The sequence below is a fragment of the Macaca fascicularis genome, chromosome 18 (assembly GCF_037993035.2).
Source record: "Macaca fascicularis isolate 582-1 chromosome 18, T2T-MFA8v1.1".
Lineage (NCBI taxonomy): Eukaryota > Metazoa > Chordata > Mammalia > Primates > Cercopithecidae > Macaca > Macaca fascicularis.
In genome coordinates, this window is record NC_088392.1 from 65,438,780 (window position 1) to 65,457,524 (window position 18,745).

The 18,745-nt window shown below is 39.3% G+C and overlaps 1 protein-coding gene across 8 annotated transcripts in view; it reads left to right on the plus strand.

Annotated features, from left to right (window-relative positions):
- The window catches only part of OSBPL1A (oxysterol binding protein like 1A), a 225,405-nt gene that overhangs the window by 72,413 nt on the left and 134,247 nt on the right, over positions 1–18,745 (plus strand). For all 8 annotated transcript variants that reach the window (XM_005587007.5, XM_045378301.3, XM_045378302.3 and 5 more), the window contains 5 exons: positions 1,190–1,263; positions 1,378–1,441; positions 3,835–3,933; positions 7,534–7,656; positions 15,546–15,627. In XM_005587007.5, the coding sequence (XP_005587064.3) occupies positions 1,190–1,263; positions 1,378–1,441; positions 3,835–3,933; positions 7,534–7,656; positions 15,546–15,627 (442 nt within the window). The remainder of the gene's footprint in view (positions 1–1,189; positions 1,264–1,377; positions 1,442–3,834; positions 3,934–7,533; positions 7,657–15,545; positions 15,628–18,745) is intronic.

The window sequence follows — 18,745 nt, forward strand, 5'->3', positions numbered from 1 at the left end:
GTGGTTTTTTAATTATATAACTGTAAAGAATAATTCTTAGGTGCTGTATTTCTGTTTAAAACTTTTTAAAAATCATTTCTGAAGTATATGTGATTTAATCGCTCTTGGATCTTATAATGTAAACCACTTATTTTTTATTTTTAGTTTTAACTTTTGAAACAGAGTCTTGCTCTGTCGCCTAGGCTAGAGTGCAGTGGTGTACTCACTGCAACCTCCGCTCCCTGGATTCAAGTGGTTCTCCTGCCTCAGCCTCCCAAGTAGCTGGGATTATAGGCGCCCACTACCGCGCCCGGCTAATTTTTAAATTTTTAGTAGAGACAAGCGTTCACCATCTTGGCCAGGCAGGTCTTGAACTCCTGACCTAGTGATCCACCCACCTCGGCCTCCCAAAGTGCTGGGATTACAGGTGTGAGCCACCGCACCTGGCAAACCACTTTTATACTATTGGATTTCAAGAGGCTTCCACTGGTTGTAGTAGTTACTTTTCTGTGTGTTGATGGTCACTTTTAGGTGTTTTTTTGGTTTTGATGAGTCACTTTTAGGTGACTAAGTTCTTATGAAAAGGAATGGGGGGAAAATACATTTTTTTTTCTTACTAGATCAAAGAATTACAGTATTATTTTTGTTATGAACATCAAACCATGGCAGACTTAGAAGAAAATTGATATTTGAATTATCACGTGGTACATATATACAATTCTTCTGGTCCTAATACTTGCTACATTTTAGAGAATCCTGTTTTCTAGAATTAACCATGGAAGAGCACATAATTTCTTTTGCATTTGCACGCAATCCCTTTATCTATTTATGGATCTGTATGCTTATATAAGATAAATTTAGGATAATTTTCTTTTTTAGACATTCATTCATGACTTTGAGGAAATTGTCTTTGAAGCCCACAGCTGGTATATTTTCTGTAAATAATCCCTGAACAGTTTTGCCAGAACCATAAAGTGTAATCATCATTGATCTTATCAGTATGGCATTTCTGCTGTTCCTGTCGCCCTGTAGTGGTATGTTTTCATTACCGCACTTAGTACCTGAGTTCATGTTTGATCATTTTTTTAAAATGTTCAGTACTACTGTCTAAAGACTCAAATATGACTATCATCACTTAATTACTTTTTATCAGTCGACTATTTGAATCTAGATGTGTCAGCTTGGGAAATCTTTGTTATTTTTCCCTTAGAGTTCAAGATTTTTTGGCTGGAGATTATTCTGGGTAGTGTTAGAGCATGGAGTCCTTTCGTGGTATAGGAAACAGTAAGTATTATGATCTTTACACTTAACAAATTTCACTGTATAAATTTTGAAATATGAATATTTTTCACTTATCTCTTTTCCTTTTGTCTTCATAATTTCATCTTTATTTTGAAGGCCCGATGCCGTTCATAATATTTACCGCCAGGGATGCAAACACCTGACTCAAGCAGTATGCACGGTAGGATGAAACATGGATCATTTGCTCCTCTGTGAAATCAGTTCTTCAAGTGATTGACCCAAATCATTTATACAGCATTATAAAATCTTGGGGTTCCGTGGAATGCTGTAGAAAGCACTTGTATATATTTTTATTTGAGAACAAGTAACGTCGTGGCATCTCCATTTTGAACAAAATTTTAAAATATAGTCAACTTTTATTTATCTCCATGTATAATGGAATGAGAGATGGATTGTCCAAAAATATTTGTCAGATTTACCCAGACTTATTTGATTATGAAATATCCTAGTACATGCACTTGAAAAGAATGTATATTTTGCTATTATTGTTGGTTGTAGGGTCCTATCAATATTAATTCAGTCATGGTGGTTGATAGCATTCAGATCTTTTGTGTCTTGGTTTTGACTAGTAATTGTATCAATTGCTGAAAGAGGGATGTGAAAGTGTCCAGCTATGCTTGTGGAATGTTGCATTTCCTTCTCTGTTATTGATAACATACTTATGATTATTGTCTTCTCGATTAATTGATCCTTTTATTGTTTTGTGGCCCTCTTTATCTCTTGTAATACATTTTGTTTTAAAATTTATTTTGTCCGATATGAACGTAACTACTTTGGCCTTCTTATGTTTACTGTTCACATGGTGTCTTTTTCCTATCAATTTACTTTCAGCCTATATGTATCTTTATATTTATTTTCTGTCTTTTGGAGATAGCATATGTTTTAGTTTCTATTACCCATTCTGGCAATTTTTGCCTTTTAATTGGATTTTTCTTTTGTGAATGTCTTCTACTTTCATGCTTCTTCACGTGTAAGATAATTCTGGGTTTTGTTTTGTTCTTGTTTTTGTTTTTTTGAGATGGAGTCTCACTCTCTCACCCAGGCTGGAGGGCAGTGGCATAATCTCAGCTCACTGCAACCTCCACCTCCCAGGTTCAAGCGATTCTCTGCCTCAGCCTCCTGAGTAGCTGGGATTACAGGTGAATGCTACCATACCTGGCTAATTTTTGTATTTTTTGGTAGAGATGGGGTTTTGCCATGTTGGCTAGGCTGGTCTCGAACTCCTGACCTCAAGCAATCCTCTTCCCTCGGCCTCGCAAATTGCTGGGATTATAGGCATGAGACACCACACCCAGCCTGAATGTCAGGTAATTTTGGATGGTACTCTTAATATTATGAATGTTGAGTTCTGGAGATTTCGGATTCTGTTGTTTATCTCTGTTAAGTATTGTCCGTTGTAGCAAGTCCTGTTCTTGGCTTGGTTTGGATCATGAACTGTGTGACTTGGGCAGTGGCTCCGGACTCAGTTCAGATAAGTTGTGTTTATATGAGCTGCTTCTATGTGTGTGTGGCTCATGAGTTAGAGATGTGAGTAGTAGACAGAATCTGGGGACCCCCTCTCTGTCTCTTTCCCTTGGGGGATTCCCCTGTTCTCTTTAGTGCTTATGGATTCCCAGGTTTGCTTTACTAATGTCCAGAGACAGGGGTTTCCACATGTGCCCTTGCTGTTGTCCTGTCACCATGTGGACTGTGCTTAGTCCCAGGTGCAAAAGCTGAGGCGTGGGAACTTACTTCCACAGCTCCTTGGCCCCTTTCCTCCAGAGAGCGTGACTCCCTGTCAGAGTCTGTCAGCTTTTGTTCAGGTCCAGGTTCCTCCATGTGGTTGCCTTTTCTTTTGTATCCAGGTTTTAGAGTTGTTTTCCACATGATAAAGGTGTTGTTGCTACACCTTTACACCAACTACAGAGGTGGGGGGCCTCTGATAGGGTCTTGAAGAAATCTACCTTTTTCCGTTCTTAACCCATTTATGTCTGGTGTTCCATTATTGGAATGTTAAGCTTGTGGGAGTTATTTATATCCTACTGCTCAAGGTCATCACCAAGGTCTGATTTTTCACAAAACATTTTGCAACCTCTGACATAAATGACTTAAAATCCTTTTCATGCCAAACTTTTATTTTAAAACCCATAATTATTTCTGATTCTTCTTACTCTCTCCCTTTTCTCCTTTATCAACCTTATCTACTGCTGATTATTTTGTATTCAGCTCAAACAAAAAGGTAATAAAAAATGGGAACTGTGGTAGCTAAATGATTTTATAACCCAAGTGCATATTAAGTTATACTTAAGAAAGGATAAAAATGACATACCTGATGAACCAGAGTATTTATGTTGAGTAACTAAGAAGTTGAGAGCCAGACCCGATATAGGTAAACTACAGTGCATTTGATACTCCCACTGTAATCTATTTTTTTCTGATTTTTGTCTATCAATATTTAAGTGTTCAACTGGGTATCCTTAAGTCATGTGAGTACTTTAAATTTTATGTATAGATAATTTTAGGGTCCTCTTTTATGTGAATGAATGTTGTCTTACTGACTTCTTTATATCCAAGGTAAAATCCACCGATAGCTGCCTCTTCTTTATTAAATGCTTTGATGACACCATTCATGGCTTCCGGGTTCCTAAGAATAGCCTTCAACAGTCAAGAGAGGTAATCTTATGGATTCATGTATCTTTCCTAAACGTACAGAACATTTAAAGACACGGAGAATATAACATAGGTTCAATGGTAACATCCAAAATCTTGTTGATTGTACTTTTTATTTTTTTAAAAATTTTTATTTATTTGTTTTTTTGAGACAGAGTCTCACTCTGTAGCCCAAGCTGGAGTGCAGTGGTGCGATCTCAGCTCACTGCAACCCCTGCCTCCCAGGCTCAAGCGATTCTCATGCCTCAGCCTCCCGAGTAGCTGGGACTACAGGCGCGTGCCAACACACCCGGCTAATTTTTTTTGTATTTTAGCAGAGACGGGATTTTACCACATTGCCCAGGGTAGTCTCAAACTCCTGAGCTCAGGCGATCCGCCCACCTTGGCCTCCCAAAGTGCTGGGATTACAGGCGTGAGCCACCGCGCCCGGCCCTGATTGTACTTTTTAAATAAAACTTTTAAAATTTAGTATGTGAATTAGTTATTTATCAAAATGTACCAGCAGATATTTTCTGTTCGTAATTTCTTTTTCAGTTTTAATTCTCTGAATGTAAGGGGCATCCTTTTAATGTAAATGACAGGTCTACGCCTTAACTTATAGGTGAGGAAACTAAGGATTGTAAGATTGAAGTGATTTCCCAAGGCCAGGCAGCTTGTGAGTGACAGAACCTGGACTACAAATCACGTGTTCTGATACTCATTACAGTGCAGACTCAGCCTTCCTATGTGATAAATTAAACAACAGCAGCAAGCTAGAAAATTGGGATTTACTTGACCAATACTTATGGTACAGTCACTTAATGGAGTATCCCTATTCTTTTCTTTTCTCTCTCTTTCTTTCTTTCTTTCCCCTTCCTCCCTTCCTCCCTTCCTCCCTCCCTTCCTCCCTTCCTCCCTTCCTCCCTTCCTCCCTTCCTCCCTTCCTCCCTTCCTCCCTTCCTCCCTTCCTCCCTTCCTTCCTTCCTTCCTTCCTTCCTTCCTTCCTTCTTTCTTTCTTTCTTTCTTTCTTTCTTTCTTTCTTTCTTTCTTTCTTTCTTTCTTTCTTTCTTTCTTTCTTTCTTTTTCTTTCTTTCTTTTCTTTCTTTCTTTCTCTCTTTCTCTTTCTCTCTTTCTTTCTCTCTTTCTTTCTCTCTTTCTCTCTCTCTTTCTCTCTCTTTCTCTCTCTCTTTCTCTCTCTCTTTCTTTCTCTCTTTCTTTCTTTCTCTCTTTCTCTCTTTCCTTCTTTCCTTCTTTCCTTCTTTCCTTCTTTCCTTCTTTCTTTCTTTCTTTTCTTTCTTTTCTTTCTTTTCTTTCTTTTCTTTCTTTCTTTCTGAGACAGAGTTGCTCTGTCACCCAGGCTGGAGTGCAGTGGTGGGATCTCGGCTCACTGCAACCTCTGCCTCCCCAGTTCAAGCGATTCTCCCGCTTCAGCCTCCCGAGTAGCTGGGATTACAGGTGCATGCCACCACGCCCCACTAATTTTTGTGTTTTTAGTAGAGACGGGGTTTCACCACGTTCATCAGGCTGGTCTCGACCTCCTCACCTTGTGATCCGCCCACTTCAGCCTCCCAAAGTGTTGGGATTACAGGCATGAGCCACCACCCCCAGCCCTTTTCTTTTTCATTTATTTATTTATTTATTTTTTGAGATAGAGCCTCCCTTGCTCTGTCACCCAAGCTGGAGTGCGCTGGTGTGATCCTGGCTCACTGCAACCCCTGCCTTTCTGGTTCAAGCAATTCTCCTGCCTCAGCCTCCTGAGTAGCTGGGATTACAGGCATGTACCACCACGCCTGGCTAACTTTTGTATTTTTAGTAGAGATGGGGTTTCACCATGTTGGCCAGGCGGGTCTCGAACGTTATCTGCCCACCTTGCCCTCCCAAAGTGCTGGGATTACAGGTGTGATCCACTGCGGCAGGCCTATTCTTATTCTTTTAAATCAAAGCAGTGTTCTGTAAACTAGTTCAACCATTGTGGAAAACAGTGTGGTGATTCCTCAAGGATCTAGAACTAGAAATACCATTTGACCCAGCCATCCCATTACTGGGTATATACCCAGAGGATTATAAACCATGCTGCTCTAAAGACACATGCACACATATGTTTATTACAGCACTATTCACAATAGCAAAGACTTGGAATCAACCCAAATGTCCATCAGTGACAGGCTGGATTAAGAAAATGTGGCACATACACACTATGGAATACTATGCAGCCATAAAAAAGGATGAGTTCATGTCCTTTGTAGGGACATGGATGCAGCTGGAAACCATCATTCTCAGCAAACTGTCACAAGAACAGAAAACCAAACACCGTAATGTTCTCACTCATAGGTGGGAATTGAACAATGAGATCACTTGGACACAGGAAGGGGAATATCACACACCAGGGCCTATTGTGGGAAGGGGGTATGGGGGAGGGATAGCATTAGGAGAAATACCTAATGTAAATGACGAGTTAATGGGTGCCGCACACCAACATAGCACATGTATACATACGTAACAAACCTGCACCTTGTGCACCTGTACCCTAGAACTTAAAGTATAATAATAAAAAATAAAAAAATTTAAAAAAATTAAAAAAAATAAATCAAAGCATTGTTCATAGACATATCTTGATTTTTTGGTAAACTATGTAAGAGGTTAAATAATCTATTTTCCAAAGTGGTAAACTTTGGCCCTGCAAAGAACCCTAAACAGTCTAACTCATGACTCTCCCAACATTTCATAAAATGGTAAGATTTGACCCTGAGTGTAGTGTAAGAAAATGAGGAAAAAGTAAGATAGGGTACTTTTAGGCCAAACATTCTTTTTTGTGAAATCACTGTTATTTTAAAAATAGAGTAAAAGTTAAAGCATCAGGGCAAGTACTAGCTGTTTTAATATGACCTTAGTTTCTTGTGCTTCTAATTTGATAGTAAGTTAGTAAAATTGTGTATCTGGATCCATTATGATATAGTAACTTATTCTGTTAAGTTATAAAATTACATGTTCTTAATATTGAAAATGAGAACCTATACTTTTTTTTTTTTTTGAGACAGAGTCTCACTCTGTCGCCCAGGCTGGAGTGCAGTGGCGTAATCTCGGCTCACTGCAAGCTCTGCCTCCTGGGTTCATGCCATTCTCCTGCCTTAGCTTCCCCAGTTGCTGGGACTACAGGCACCCGCCACCACGCCTGGCAAATTTTTTGTATTTTTAGTAGAGACGGGGTTTCACCATGTTAGCCAGGATAGTCTCGATCTCCTGATCTCATGATCCGTCCTCCTCGGCCTCCCAAAGTGCTGGGATTACAGGCGTGAGCCACAGTGCCCAGTCACGAGAACCTATAATTTTAAGTGACAAAGTTTTCTCTCGTTATTTAATTTCTGTAATGTGTTTGAATATTAACATTCATGAATATGTAAACTTATAGATGATTTTTTTAAAGTACTAGGAAAAGCTTTTATCCAGACATATCATGAACAAGAGACCCACATTGCTGTTTCATTATTGGTTGCTTCGCTTTCCTTTTTGAGGCCATAATATTTATTTCACTAGGTAGATTTTATGCTTATCATATCATTGTAATATTATCTCTTTGGAATAAAAGTGCTTTTCACTCTCATTTAAATCCTTGCATGATTTCAGGACTGGCTGGAAGCAATAGAAGAACATTCTGCTTACAGCACTCACTACTGTTCCCAGGACCAGCTGACTGATGAGGAGGAGGAAGATATGGTTTCTGCCGTAGACTTGAAGAAATCCTTAGAGGTAAATAGGAAAATGTGACCTGACCTTTATAGCTATCTATGTCATACAAGTTTTATTAAGAACTTTTTTTTTTTAAGATGTAAGGTTTTGAAATTATGATTTCTAACAATAGAAATAGTATTGTTCTTTGCTGACTTACATTGTGTTGGTAGTTTATGTCTGTCATGGTAATACTGTCAAATGCCTTTGTAGATATGCTCTGATGAGATGGACATGTGCCTTAAAGGCACTGTACTTTTTTAGGTGAAGCTTTTTACATTGCTGTTAACAGACTGTCATTCTGTTTGAAAATTGCTGCCAGGACGGGGAGCATGCATAGCTTGACTTGCTGCCCTTTATGACTTCACTGCAGATTTCAGAGTTTAAATAATGCAACCATAGTGATACCTTTCCTGGTCGGTAGGTTTCCTTTAAAACCACTTGTAATCTGTAGCTTGGTTGCTGAGAGATAAGGTAAGGCATCAATAATGAATGGAGAAGTCATCTGAAGTGACACCAGTGCCTTATCCCCAGAGGATTATCAGCATAGGTAATCGAAATGAAATAGGTGTTTTGAGAGGTCATCAATTTTCTGGCTGTACCTTTTATTTACATCTTGTATCTAAAAGAATGGGAATTGAGTTTGGAAGAATTAGAACTATGGACTGATGATGAGTTTCAGTCTGAATAATTATGTCAGGATGTATGAATTTGCCTACTAAATTTAATTTTTTTTTGTCTTTATAAATTAAATGAGTTGGTGGCAAGATTTGAATGTTTCTAGTTCAACATTTTTAATGAAGTTAAATTCCCTAATACCTAAGGAGTTTTATCAACTTAGGGACCTATACATTTAAATATAAAAGGTATTTTGACTCTTTCAATCCCTAATCTTAATTTATGACGGAACATTAAAGAATTTGAACTCTCCCATGTTTGTCGAAGACATTCCCCGGAATTGCTGACAACTCCTTTACCATACTACCTCTGGTTTAAAGCCTAGTGTGTATGCGAGAACCGTAAACAAAATTTTCAGATCAGTGGACTTTGCAAAAGTAACATCTACTACAGCATTTAAATAACATTAAAACTGGGAAAATATGGAAGATTTAACATATATGGCCAAAATTACATTAAAGAAGTAAAAAAAAAATAAAGATGCTAAATATTTTAACTTTCAGTTGGTATTCCCTAATTGAAAAGAAATCCTTCCCTATTTACCTATCCTCAATAAGAGGTAAATGATAAAACCTAGTAGGATTTACAAAGCATACTAATAGCTTTCCTAGGATTATGATAATTTTAAAAGTTTTTAAATGGAACTTACAGGTAAAATAAAGGCATACTAACTTACATACCATTAGAAAGATTTATTCTTTAGCATAATTTTCAAATTTTCAGGTCATCAACCTCGACTATATCTGTCAGTTTATTCCTTATTTTAATGTTTTGTTCACATGTTAACTTTAAAACCATGAAGGTTTTGCCTTTTAGGTTTTATTGCACCTAAAGTCAATGAGAGTTTGAGCACTATAGTATTAAGCACGTTTAGCTTTTGCATGCTCCTCTCCAACAGAGTTTGAATGCTAATTCTGTAAATCTTTTTTTTCTTTTCTTTTCTTTCTTTCTTTTTTTTTTTTTGAGACAGAGTCTTGCTCTGTTGCACAGGCTGAAGTGCAGTGGTGTGATCATGGCTCACTGCAACTTCTACCTCGCGGGTTCAAGTGATCCTCTCGCCTCAGCCTCCCGAGTATCTGGGATTACAGGCCCACAACACCACACCCAGCTAATTTTTGTAATTTTAGTAGAGATGGGGTTTCACCATGTAGGCCAGGCTGGTCTCAAGCTCCTGACCTCAAGTGATCCTCCCGCTTCGGCCTCCCAAAGTACTCGGATTACAGGCATGAGCCACCACGCCCGGCCAATTCTGTGAATCTTGATTCTGTCTTAACATCTGGAGACTGGTTCAAAATAGGTAAAATCTGAAATGAGCTTTGAAGTGTGTTGAATTATAGCTTGTTAGTAGACTGGCTCCAGGATGCCCTTCATTCTTGAGTTCTTAAGTTCCAGTGAAATTCAGGGGCCAATTTATGGAAAGGTCTATTCTTGGTACCTATGGACATTCTAAGGGGAATTAGGAATTCCAGGACTGATATACTCTAAAATCATCTGAATTAACAACAAAACTGATTTTATTTCCTTAACATGCTTTTGGATTAGTACACAGACCTATAAGAAATTAGCGAAAGGCTGAGGTGGGAGGATCACTTGTGCCCAAAGGTTTGAGTTCAGCCTGGGCAATATAGTGAGTCCCTGTCTCTTAGAAAGAAAGAGTGAGTCAGTTTTTCAGTACAAACATTTTTCAGTGAATAAATCCTAGAATTATTGACCTCGTGGTTGTTGCTGTAATAGCAACTTGAAAATATTTCAGAAATAAAAATTGGAAATTAGTCAAGCACAGTATTGGTATAGAACTGCACTGTCCAATATGATAGCTATTAAATATCCTGTGGCTATTTACACATGTGGCTATTTACATTTAAATTAATTAAAATTTAAAAATTCAGTTATTCAGCTGGGCACAGAGGCTCATGCCTGTAATCCCAGCACTTTGGGAGGCTGAGATGGGTGGATCACTTGAGGTCAGGAGTTTGAGACCAGCCTGGCCAACATGGTGAAACTCCCTCTCTACTAAAAATACAAAAATTAGTCAGGCATGGTGGTGGGCACCTGTATTCCCAGCTACTCAGGAGGCTGAGGCAAGAAAATCGCTTGAACCCGGTGGGGCGGGGCGCACAGGTTGCAGTGAGCTGAGATTGTGCCGCTGCACTCCAGTCTGGGCAAAAGAGGGAGACGACTAAAAAAAAAATTCACGTATTCATTTTAACTATATTTAGCTACATATCAGCCACATTTCAAGTGCTCAGTAGCCACATGTGGCTACCACAGTGGACAGCGAAGATAATGAATATTTCCAGCATCATAGAAAGTTCTACTGGACAGCGCTGGGATAGGCTCTTAGATGCTCTGGGTGGTACTAGCAAAGTGGGGGTTTTATTTGTTGAAGATGTCTTGATTCTGTAGGATCTGAACTGCTTCTGTGTTACAAGAAGTGATGAGCAGGCCAGGCATGGTGTCTCACGTCTGTAATCCCAGTACTTTGGGAGGCTGAGGTGGGTGGATTGCTTGAGCCTAGGAGTTCGAGACTATCCTGGGCAACTTGGCAAATCCCCATCTTAAAAATAAATTTTTTTTTTTTTTTTTTTAATTTTGAGGCTGAGGCTGCAGTAAGCTGTGGTCACACCACTGCACTCCAGTCTGGGCAACATGGCAAAACCCCGTCTCTACTAAAAATACAAAAATTAGCTGGACATGGTGGCCCATGCCTGTAGTCCCAGCTACTTGGGAGGCTGAGGTGGGAGGATCACCTGAGCCCAGGAGGTGGAGGTTGCGGTGAGCCAAGATCACACCACTGCACTCCAGCCTGGTTGACAGAGTGAGACCCTGTCTCAAAAAAAAAAAAAAAAAAAAGCAAATGATGCTCGAGTTTAATCAAATGAGAAAATAATATAAGGCTTTTCTGATTTAAGAATAAATGATTCCCAAGGCGGGCAGATCACATGAGGCCAGGAGTTCAAGACAAGCCTAGCCAACATGGCGAAACCCTGCATCTAAAAATACAAAAATTAGCCAGGCATGGTGGTGCACGTCTGTAATCCCAACTACTCAGGGGGCTGAGGCACGAGAATTCGCTTGAACCTGCGAGGCGGAGTTGCGGTGAGCTGAAATCGCACCACTGCACTCCAGCCTGGGCGATAGGACCATAGAGCCAGACTCTCTCAAAAACAACAACAAAAAAAGAATAACTGATTCCCAACTAAAATAAATGTGCAGAAAGTTGCATGTACATCAATGTGGAGCTAATAAAGATTGGTACATCCATGCAAGAATGAGGCAGATGTATATATACTGATATATTTAAGATATACAGTTAAGTGAAAAGGACAAGGCATAAAATGATGTATCAAATATGATACTACTTGGGAGAAAAAACAGGGATGTACACATATATATTTGTGAAGATTTAGATCATTCAGGAAAGATGAGAAATTAGCACTTGTTGCTGCAGCTGAGAAAGGTGCAAAATAAGATTGTCAGGTGTGTGAAGGGGAATTACTTTTCTCTATATATCCTTTCATTTTTTTTGTTTTTTATTTTTACTTTACGTAAATACATATTGCAAAGTGAAACACTAAGAAAGTTAGACAACAGGGGCATAATAATCGCCAGATGTCAGAAAGAATAAATGTGCTTTTGGGTTGACTTAGGAAAGATAGAGTATGGGTTGTTGTTTTTTTTCTTTTTGAGACAGGGTGTCACTTTGTCATCCAGGCTGGAGTGCAGTGGTGTGATCACAGCTCACTGCAGAATTGACCACCTGGGCTCAAGTGATCCTCCTGCCTCAGCGTCGTAAGTAGCTGGGACTATAGGCATGTGCCACCAAGCCTGGGTAATTTTTGTTGCTGTTGTTTCTTTATAGAGATTAGGTCTCGTTATGTTGCAAGGGAGGTCTCGAAATGCTGGGCTCAACTGATTCTTTCGCCTCAGCCTCCCAAAGTGCTGGGATTACATGAGTGAGCCACCATACCTGGCCAGAGTATGAGGCTATCTTTGAAGTGGATTTGGCTGGAGTTAGCAAGACTGAAAGATAAGTGCTAGGACACCACTACTTGTAATAGTGGCCATTTTCTGCAAAGAAGAAAGTGATTAGAGTTCTACAATCTATTATTTTTAAAGTTTGAATTATTACTGAAATATAATGTTTGCAGAAAAAAGGAATTCACTTTATGTCTTCAACTTGATGTATTCTGACAAACGTATATTGTCTGTGTAACCACCACTCCTATCAAGATAGAGAATATTTTCATTATGTCAAAATGTTGTTCCCTTGCTGCTCTTCCCAGATAATACCCTCCACTTCCATCACTGGCAACCACTGACCTAATGACACTGATATAGTGACAATGGCCTTACAAGTATGGTCAGTTTTCCTGTTCTAGAATTTCGTGTAAATGGAATCATACAGTATGTGCTCTTAGGTGTCTTTTTTCACTGTAATGTTGTGTGTATTAGTAGTTTCTTCATTTTTATTGCTGAGTAGGTGGCAATCTGCTTCTGTGCTTAATTAACCAAATGTGGATTTTCTGCAGCAAATAACCTGGAATTAATTACTTCTCTCCTAGCCTATGCATTCCTCTCTAGCTATTCATCCCCTTGATATGCATTTTCGAGCTGCCCTGTAGGTTAGGGATCATAAGGTAATTTAACATTAGCTTAACTCACAAAACCAACAGCTAAAATTTTGGTTTCTCAGCAGGAGACCTGTGTTGTAAATGTGGCACAGGTGCTCACCTGGGGTAACTTCTGATCCCCTAGGCCCCTGTACCAATGGGTTTAATCCTTGTTCTTGTGTGCTTTCTCCATATAACTTGGGCAAAGTTAAAATACTGTTAAACTTTAGGTATTATAACATCGCTCATAGTGAGATTCCATTTATGTAGAATAAATAAATAGAAATTAAAACTTAAAAAGAGTCCCTGTTTTAGTTCGTTCTCATGCTACAAATAAAGACATACCTGAGACTGGGTAATTTATAAAGGAAAGAGGTTTAATTGATTCACAGTTCCACATGACTGGAGAGACCTCACAATCTTGGTGGAAGGCGAAGAGGGAGCAAAGGCATGTCTTACATGGCAGCAGGCAAGAGAGCTTTTACAGGGGAACTCCCCTTTATAAAACCATCAGATCCTATGAGATTTATTCACTATCATGAGAACAGCACAGGAAAAGCCCTCCCCTATGATTCAATTACCTCTCACCAGGTTCCTCCCACAAAACGTGGGGATTATTGGAGCTACAATTCAAGGTGAGATTTGGGTGCAAACACAGCTAAATCATATCAGTTCCTGACATAATGTCAATGGCATAGAAGTCAAGAATGAGAAACCATGTTGGACTCTGCAAAATATTAATAAGAATTAACTTTCATAAATTGATTTTTAGTTTTTCAAAATATAACTAGTAGCAACTAAGCAAATGGGAGACCATATTATGTTTTATTATATTAATAACCTCTGTTCTTTTTAGTATCAGTTAAAAAGCACTAAATTGTTTAGAACAAAAGACATAGTTTGTACCCAACTTAAAACAGTATGTGTAGATTGAATCTTCTCCAGCTGACCTGTTATGTACCCTTTAAAACAAGTGAATCATCGATCAAGGAAATTTTTTAGTAACTGTTAGATGAAAATATGATTCAAGGGAAGATAAATGTGATTCATGTATTTGAAGATGATGCTACAGAAGGTGTTTCCTGCCTTTAATTATAACTTCAGGACAGATTCATAGTCTGCAATTGAAGCCATTGCTTACTTTTATGCCTCCAGCTTACTTTCATCATAGAAAGGAGAGGATAAAACAGTATCATTGACTTGCACATAAGCATATTATTAAATATGTATAGAGCAAGAATGATGATTTTCTATTAATAAATCATGAGTGATGCATTTGGTTGCAGTGCGTGTTTCGGTGCTTCTAGATAAACTTTTTCCCTGCCCCTCAACCTGTAATCACAGGCTGTGTCTGGAAAACTTATCAGGCATATATGGTGTTTTAGGTGTAGGTATTCTCCCCGCTCTCCCCACCAAGTGAATTATACATAGGTGTTGTTAGAGCCCTCAAAACAAAGGAGAGTAATACAAATTTTGAAGAGAACATTGCCTGTCACTAATGTGATAACATGAATAATTCTACTGTGGTTGAGTTGAGCTTTGTAAGCACTAAAAAATTTATAAGGTGAAATAGGAGAAAAGATTATTTACTATTTACCTATGCCACCCTGACATACTGATGTATAGTAACTTTGATTTTGGGGGTGCAAAATGTTTTGTGATGGGTTAGCTGAGATTAGGAGTGTAAAGTAGGGAAGTTTCATAAGGCTAAAGATACTACCTCTACCTAAAAGAATGTGATTTTACTGTTTGTAAGGTCAAGATTCTCAGAATAAATATTTTCTATTTTGATAACCAAGCAAATTTACAATGATAATTTCCTTGCTTGTTCTTCCCACCTCTTTAAAGGGAAATGGTATATAAAACTACATTCAAAATGACATTTTTAATATAATACATGGATTTGACTCATCTTTCATTTTGGATTTCTAAATCTGCACTAAGATGGGATGCAACTTTCATCATGAAATTCTGTATTTATGGTTTTTTTTTTTTTTTTGCCTTTAGGGATCTAAAAATGTAGAACTTTCAAATTACAAGGAAGAATGCTTTCTATAATTGACTTTACCTTATTTTCAGAAGCTTTGACACACTAAGAAAATGTCCTTTTTGGTCTGATGATGTGGGGGCTGTATGCACTTAGATTGCTGAACAAGAATCAGTTTGTGGTTTCCAAATGTTAGGACCATCTGGATTTTTTGTTTTTTTGAACAAAACAGTTTTTAAAATACATTTTTAAGAAATGCATTTTATAACTTCTTGATGAATTTCATCAGGCCTATTAAAAGTGTTAATAAATCAGAGAATTTTAATTCCTCAGATATACATGGCGTAATGAGATAGTAATAGTAACTGATGCAATTGTATGGTATCTACACAACAGATGTTGAATGTATTTAAAACTTAAAAATATTTATTTTTACTTTATACTTGATTAACTAAATGTTATATTCAGTTTACAAGGAAATTTTCTCTCACCTTTTTTTTCTCTGTAAGACATATGTCTCTTTTATGGTGTATCAATCTATGTACTGAAAGTTTTGGTAGAAACATTAAAGCATAAGTAATGTAAAAATCTTTTATTAGTTTGTTTTAATTTTGTCTTTTCTTTTTTTGCAGAAAGCACAGTCATGCCAACAGCGACTAGATAGGGAAATTTCCAACTTTCTCAAAATGATTAAGGAGTGTGACGTGGCTGAAGGTAAACAAACAAGCACTATCCCTAAAATCACTCTTTAACACATAGGTATTGACCCGTTGTAGTTTTGTTTGACTTCATTTTTAAATAGTTTTTGGTTTTGAATTCAGAGTTATATTTGATAAAACTATTTTGAAATTCTAAAAGGGCATTTTAAAGTTTCTACTCACAGAGGATGCCTGCTTTAGAGATTAATGTTTTTATTCTTTTTAAAAAAAATAAATTTAAAGTTAATGTTTTTGGCCTGTAAATTAATTTTGGCTACAGAATGAGAATTCAGCTTATGAATCCCAGAAGACTTGGGTTTTGGAGTCAGAATGTCTAAAGCTTGAGGCCAGGCATGGTGGCTCATGCCTGTAATCCCAGCACTTTGTGAGGCCCAGGCACGTGGATCACATGAGGTCAGGAGTTCAAGACCAGCCTGGCCAACATTGTGAAACCCTGTCTCTACTAAAAATATAAAAATTAGCCACATGTGGTGGCATGTGCTTGTAACCCCAGCTACTTGGGAGGCTGAGGCAGGAGAATCGCTTGAACCCAGGAGACGGAGGTGGCAGTGAGCCGAGATTGTGCCGGCGCACCCTAGCCTGGGTGACAGAGCAAGACTCTGTCTCTCTCTCTCTCTCTCTCTCTCTCTCTCTCTCTCTCTCTCTCTCTCTCACACACACACACACACACACACACAGAATGTCTTAGGCTTGAATCCTTACTCTTCCACTTGCTGACTGTTACTTTGAACAATACTTTTAACTCTTGCGAGTTTCACTGCCCTCATCCCTAAAATAAATAAGTTGATTGTTTTCAGGCCTTGGCCTTTTATGATTCTACAAATGTATATATGATCTTGTCTAGCTGATTATTAATCTTCCTTTCAATAATAACTTTTTATGTCTTCATTCTCTATTATGAGTTATCAGGAGTTGACTGTAAATAGCCTACAAGGCCAGGCACAGTGGCTCACACCTGTAATCTTAGCACTTTGGGAGGCCAAGGTGGGTGGATCACCTGAGGTCAGGAGTTCAAGACAAGCATGGTCAACATGGTGAAACCCTGTTTCTACTAAAGATACAAAAATTAGCTGGGCATGGTGGCACATGCCTGTAACCATCTACTCAAGAGGCTGAGGCAGGAGAATTGCTTGAACCCGGAAGGCTGATATTGCAGTGACCTGAGTGCCACTGCACTCCAGCCTGGGCGACAGAGGGAGACTGTGTCTCAAAAAAAAAACAAACAAAAGCCTACAAATCAAGCAAGCATTGAGAAAACGGTGCCTATTCTTGTGTAAATTAAAAAATTATGTTTTCTTAAACTCTTAACAGATGCTTAGACTTCAGCCATGATGCATATATAAATGACTTCACTAAAGTATAAATGATGTAGTTATTTGTGAGTTTATGATTAACTTTTTTTTTTTTTCCGAGATGGAGTCTTGCTCTGCCTCCCAGGCTGGAGTGCAGTGGTGTGATCTCGCTCACTGCAAGCCCCGCCTCCTGGGTTCATGCCATTCTCTTGCCTCAGCCTCCCGAGTAGCTGGGACTACAGGCACCTGCCACCACACCCGGCTAATTTTTTTTGTATTTTTAGTAGAGACGGGGTTTCACTGTGTTAGCCAGCATGGTCTCCATCTCCTGACCTCATGATCTGCCGGCCTCGGCCTCCCAAAAAGCTGGGATTACAGGCGTGAGCCACCACGCCCGGCCATGATTAACTATTTTAATGACATGTTAGTTTCCTTTAGTCGATTCCAAGATTCAGTTTCTATATTTCCAGGGAATGTGAGGAAATGTTAATATTAGAGTAAATGGACCATAAGTATTCTGTATCTGTCCAAGTGTACCTATGGCATCCCTTTACTTCAGTTGAACCAACATATATTTTTATCAGCAGTGATAGCTTTGGGAAGGACAGTGGTTAGGTTATTTTGATTATTAGTTGCAGGCTGGAATATTATATTACTTAGCACTGTTCATTCTCAATGGCCTATGCCCCTATGCCTGCCTGGGGCTTTTCATGAGCCGCTCCCTCTTCTGGAAGGCTTTTCTCCTGAGTGGCGTAGTCACTCTCTTCCTTCCTTCACTAGTCCTTTCTTCAAAAGGTGCCTGCACAAGGAGACTTTTCCTGGCCTCCTGCGCTGGTTTGCTTCTCCTGGTTCGCTCTGTCCTGCTCGTGTACTGCAGCCTCAGCCCTGGGGCTTCTTGGCCGTCGGACTTGTGATTGGATTCAGCAAATTGGAGGCTCTGTCCAGATCGTTTCAGGGCTTTATCTTCATTCCCTCCAGCCGGACTGTGGTTCCGCAGTGCTGCCGGGTTCCTCTACCTGGCCACTGTCCTGTTCTAGACTCTGGCTCTTGCTGGGCTTAGCAATACCGTCCTCTCCCCCTGTGCCAGGGTGTTAACTGTGTCCTGCACGGCAGTCTCTATTACTTCAACCCTCCTCACCTTTGCGAGCAATCTCTTTTTCAAATTCTTCTCAGTTAACGTTTTTTCTTTCTTTCTTCTTCTTCTTCTTCTTCTTGTTTTTTTTTGAGACAGGTGTCTCTGTTGCCTAGGCTGAAGGCAGTGGTGAATCTCGGCTCACTGCCATCTCCACCCCCCAGATTCAAGCGATTCTCCTGCCTCAGCCTACTGAGTAGGTGGGATCACAGGCGCCCGCCACCATGCCCGGCTAACTTTTATATTTTTAGTAGAGATGGAGTTTCACCATGTTGGGCAGGCTAGCCTCGAACTCCTGACCTCAAGTGATCCACCCGCTTCAGCCTTCCAAAGTACTAGGATTACAAGCATGAGCCACTGTGCCTGGACCTCAGTTACCTTTGAGCAGGCCAGCTCTTGCCTGCTGAGACCCTGAGCTGATACCTCATCCTCTGAAGTTCACCTCCCCTCAGCACTTGTTACCCCTCTACCTTGCTGTAGTTTCTCTTTGTTACTTATCAGACTTCCTGTGAGCGTGTGTAGTTGATTGCCTGCCTTTCCCACCAGGATATAAACTTTAGGGCAGGGATTTTTACCTGTTTGCTGATTATCTGTGGTACCTCAACAAAACTTGGCATGTGATGGGGGTCTCTCTCTCCTCTCTCTCTCTGGCTGTCTCTCTTTCTCTCTCTCTCTCTGTGTGATGAATG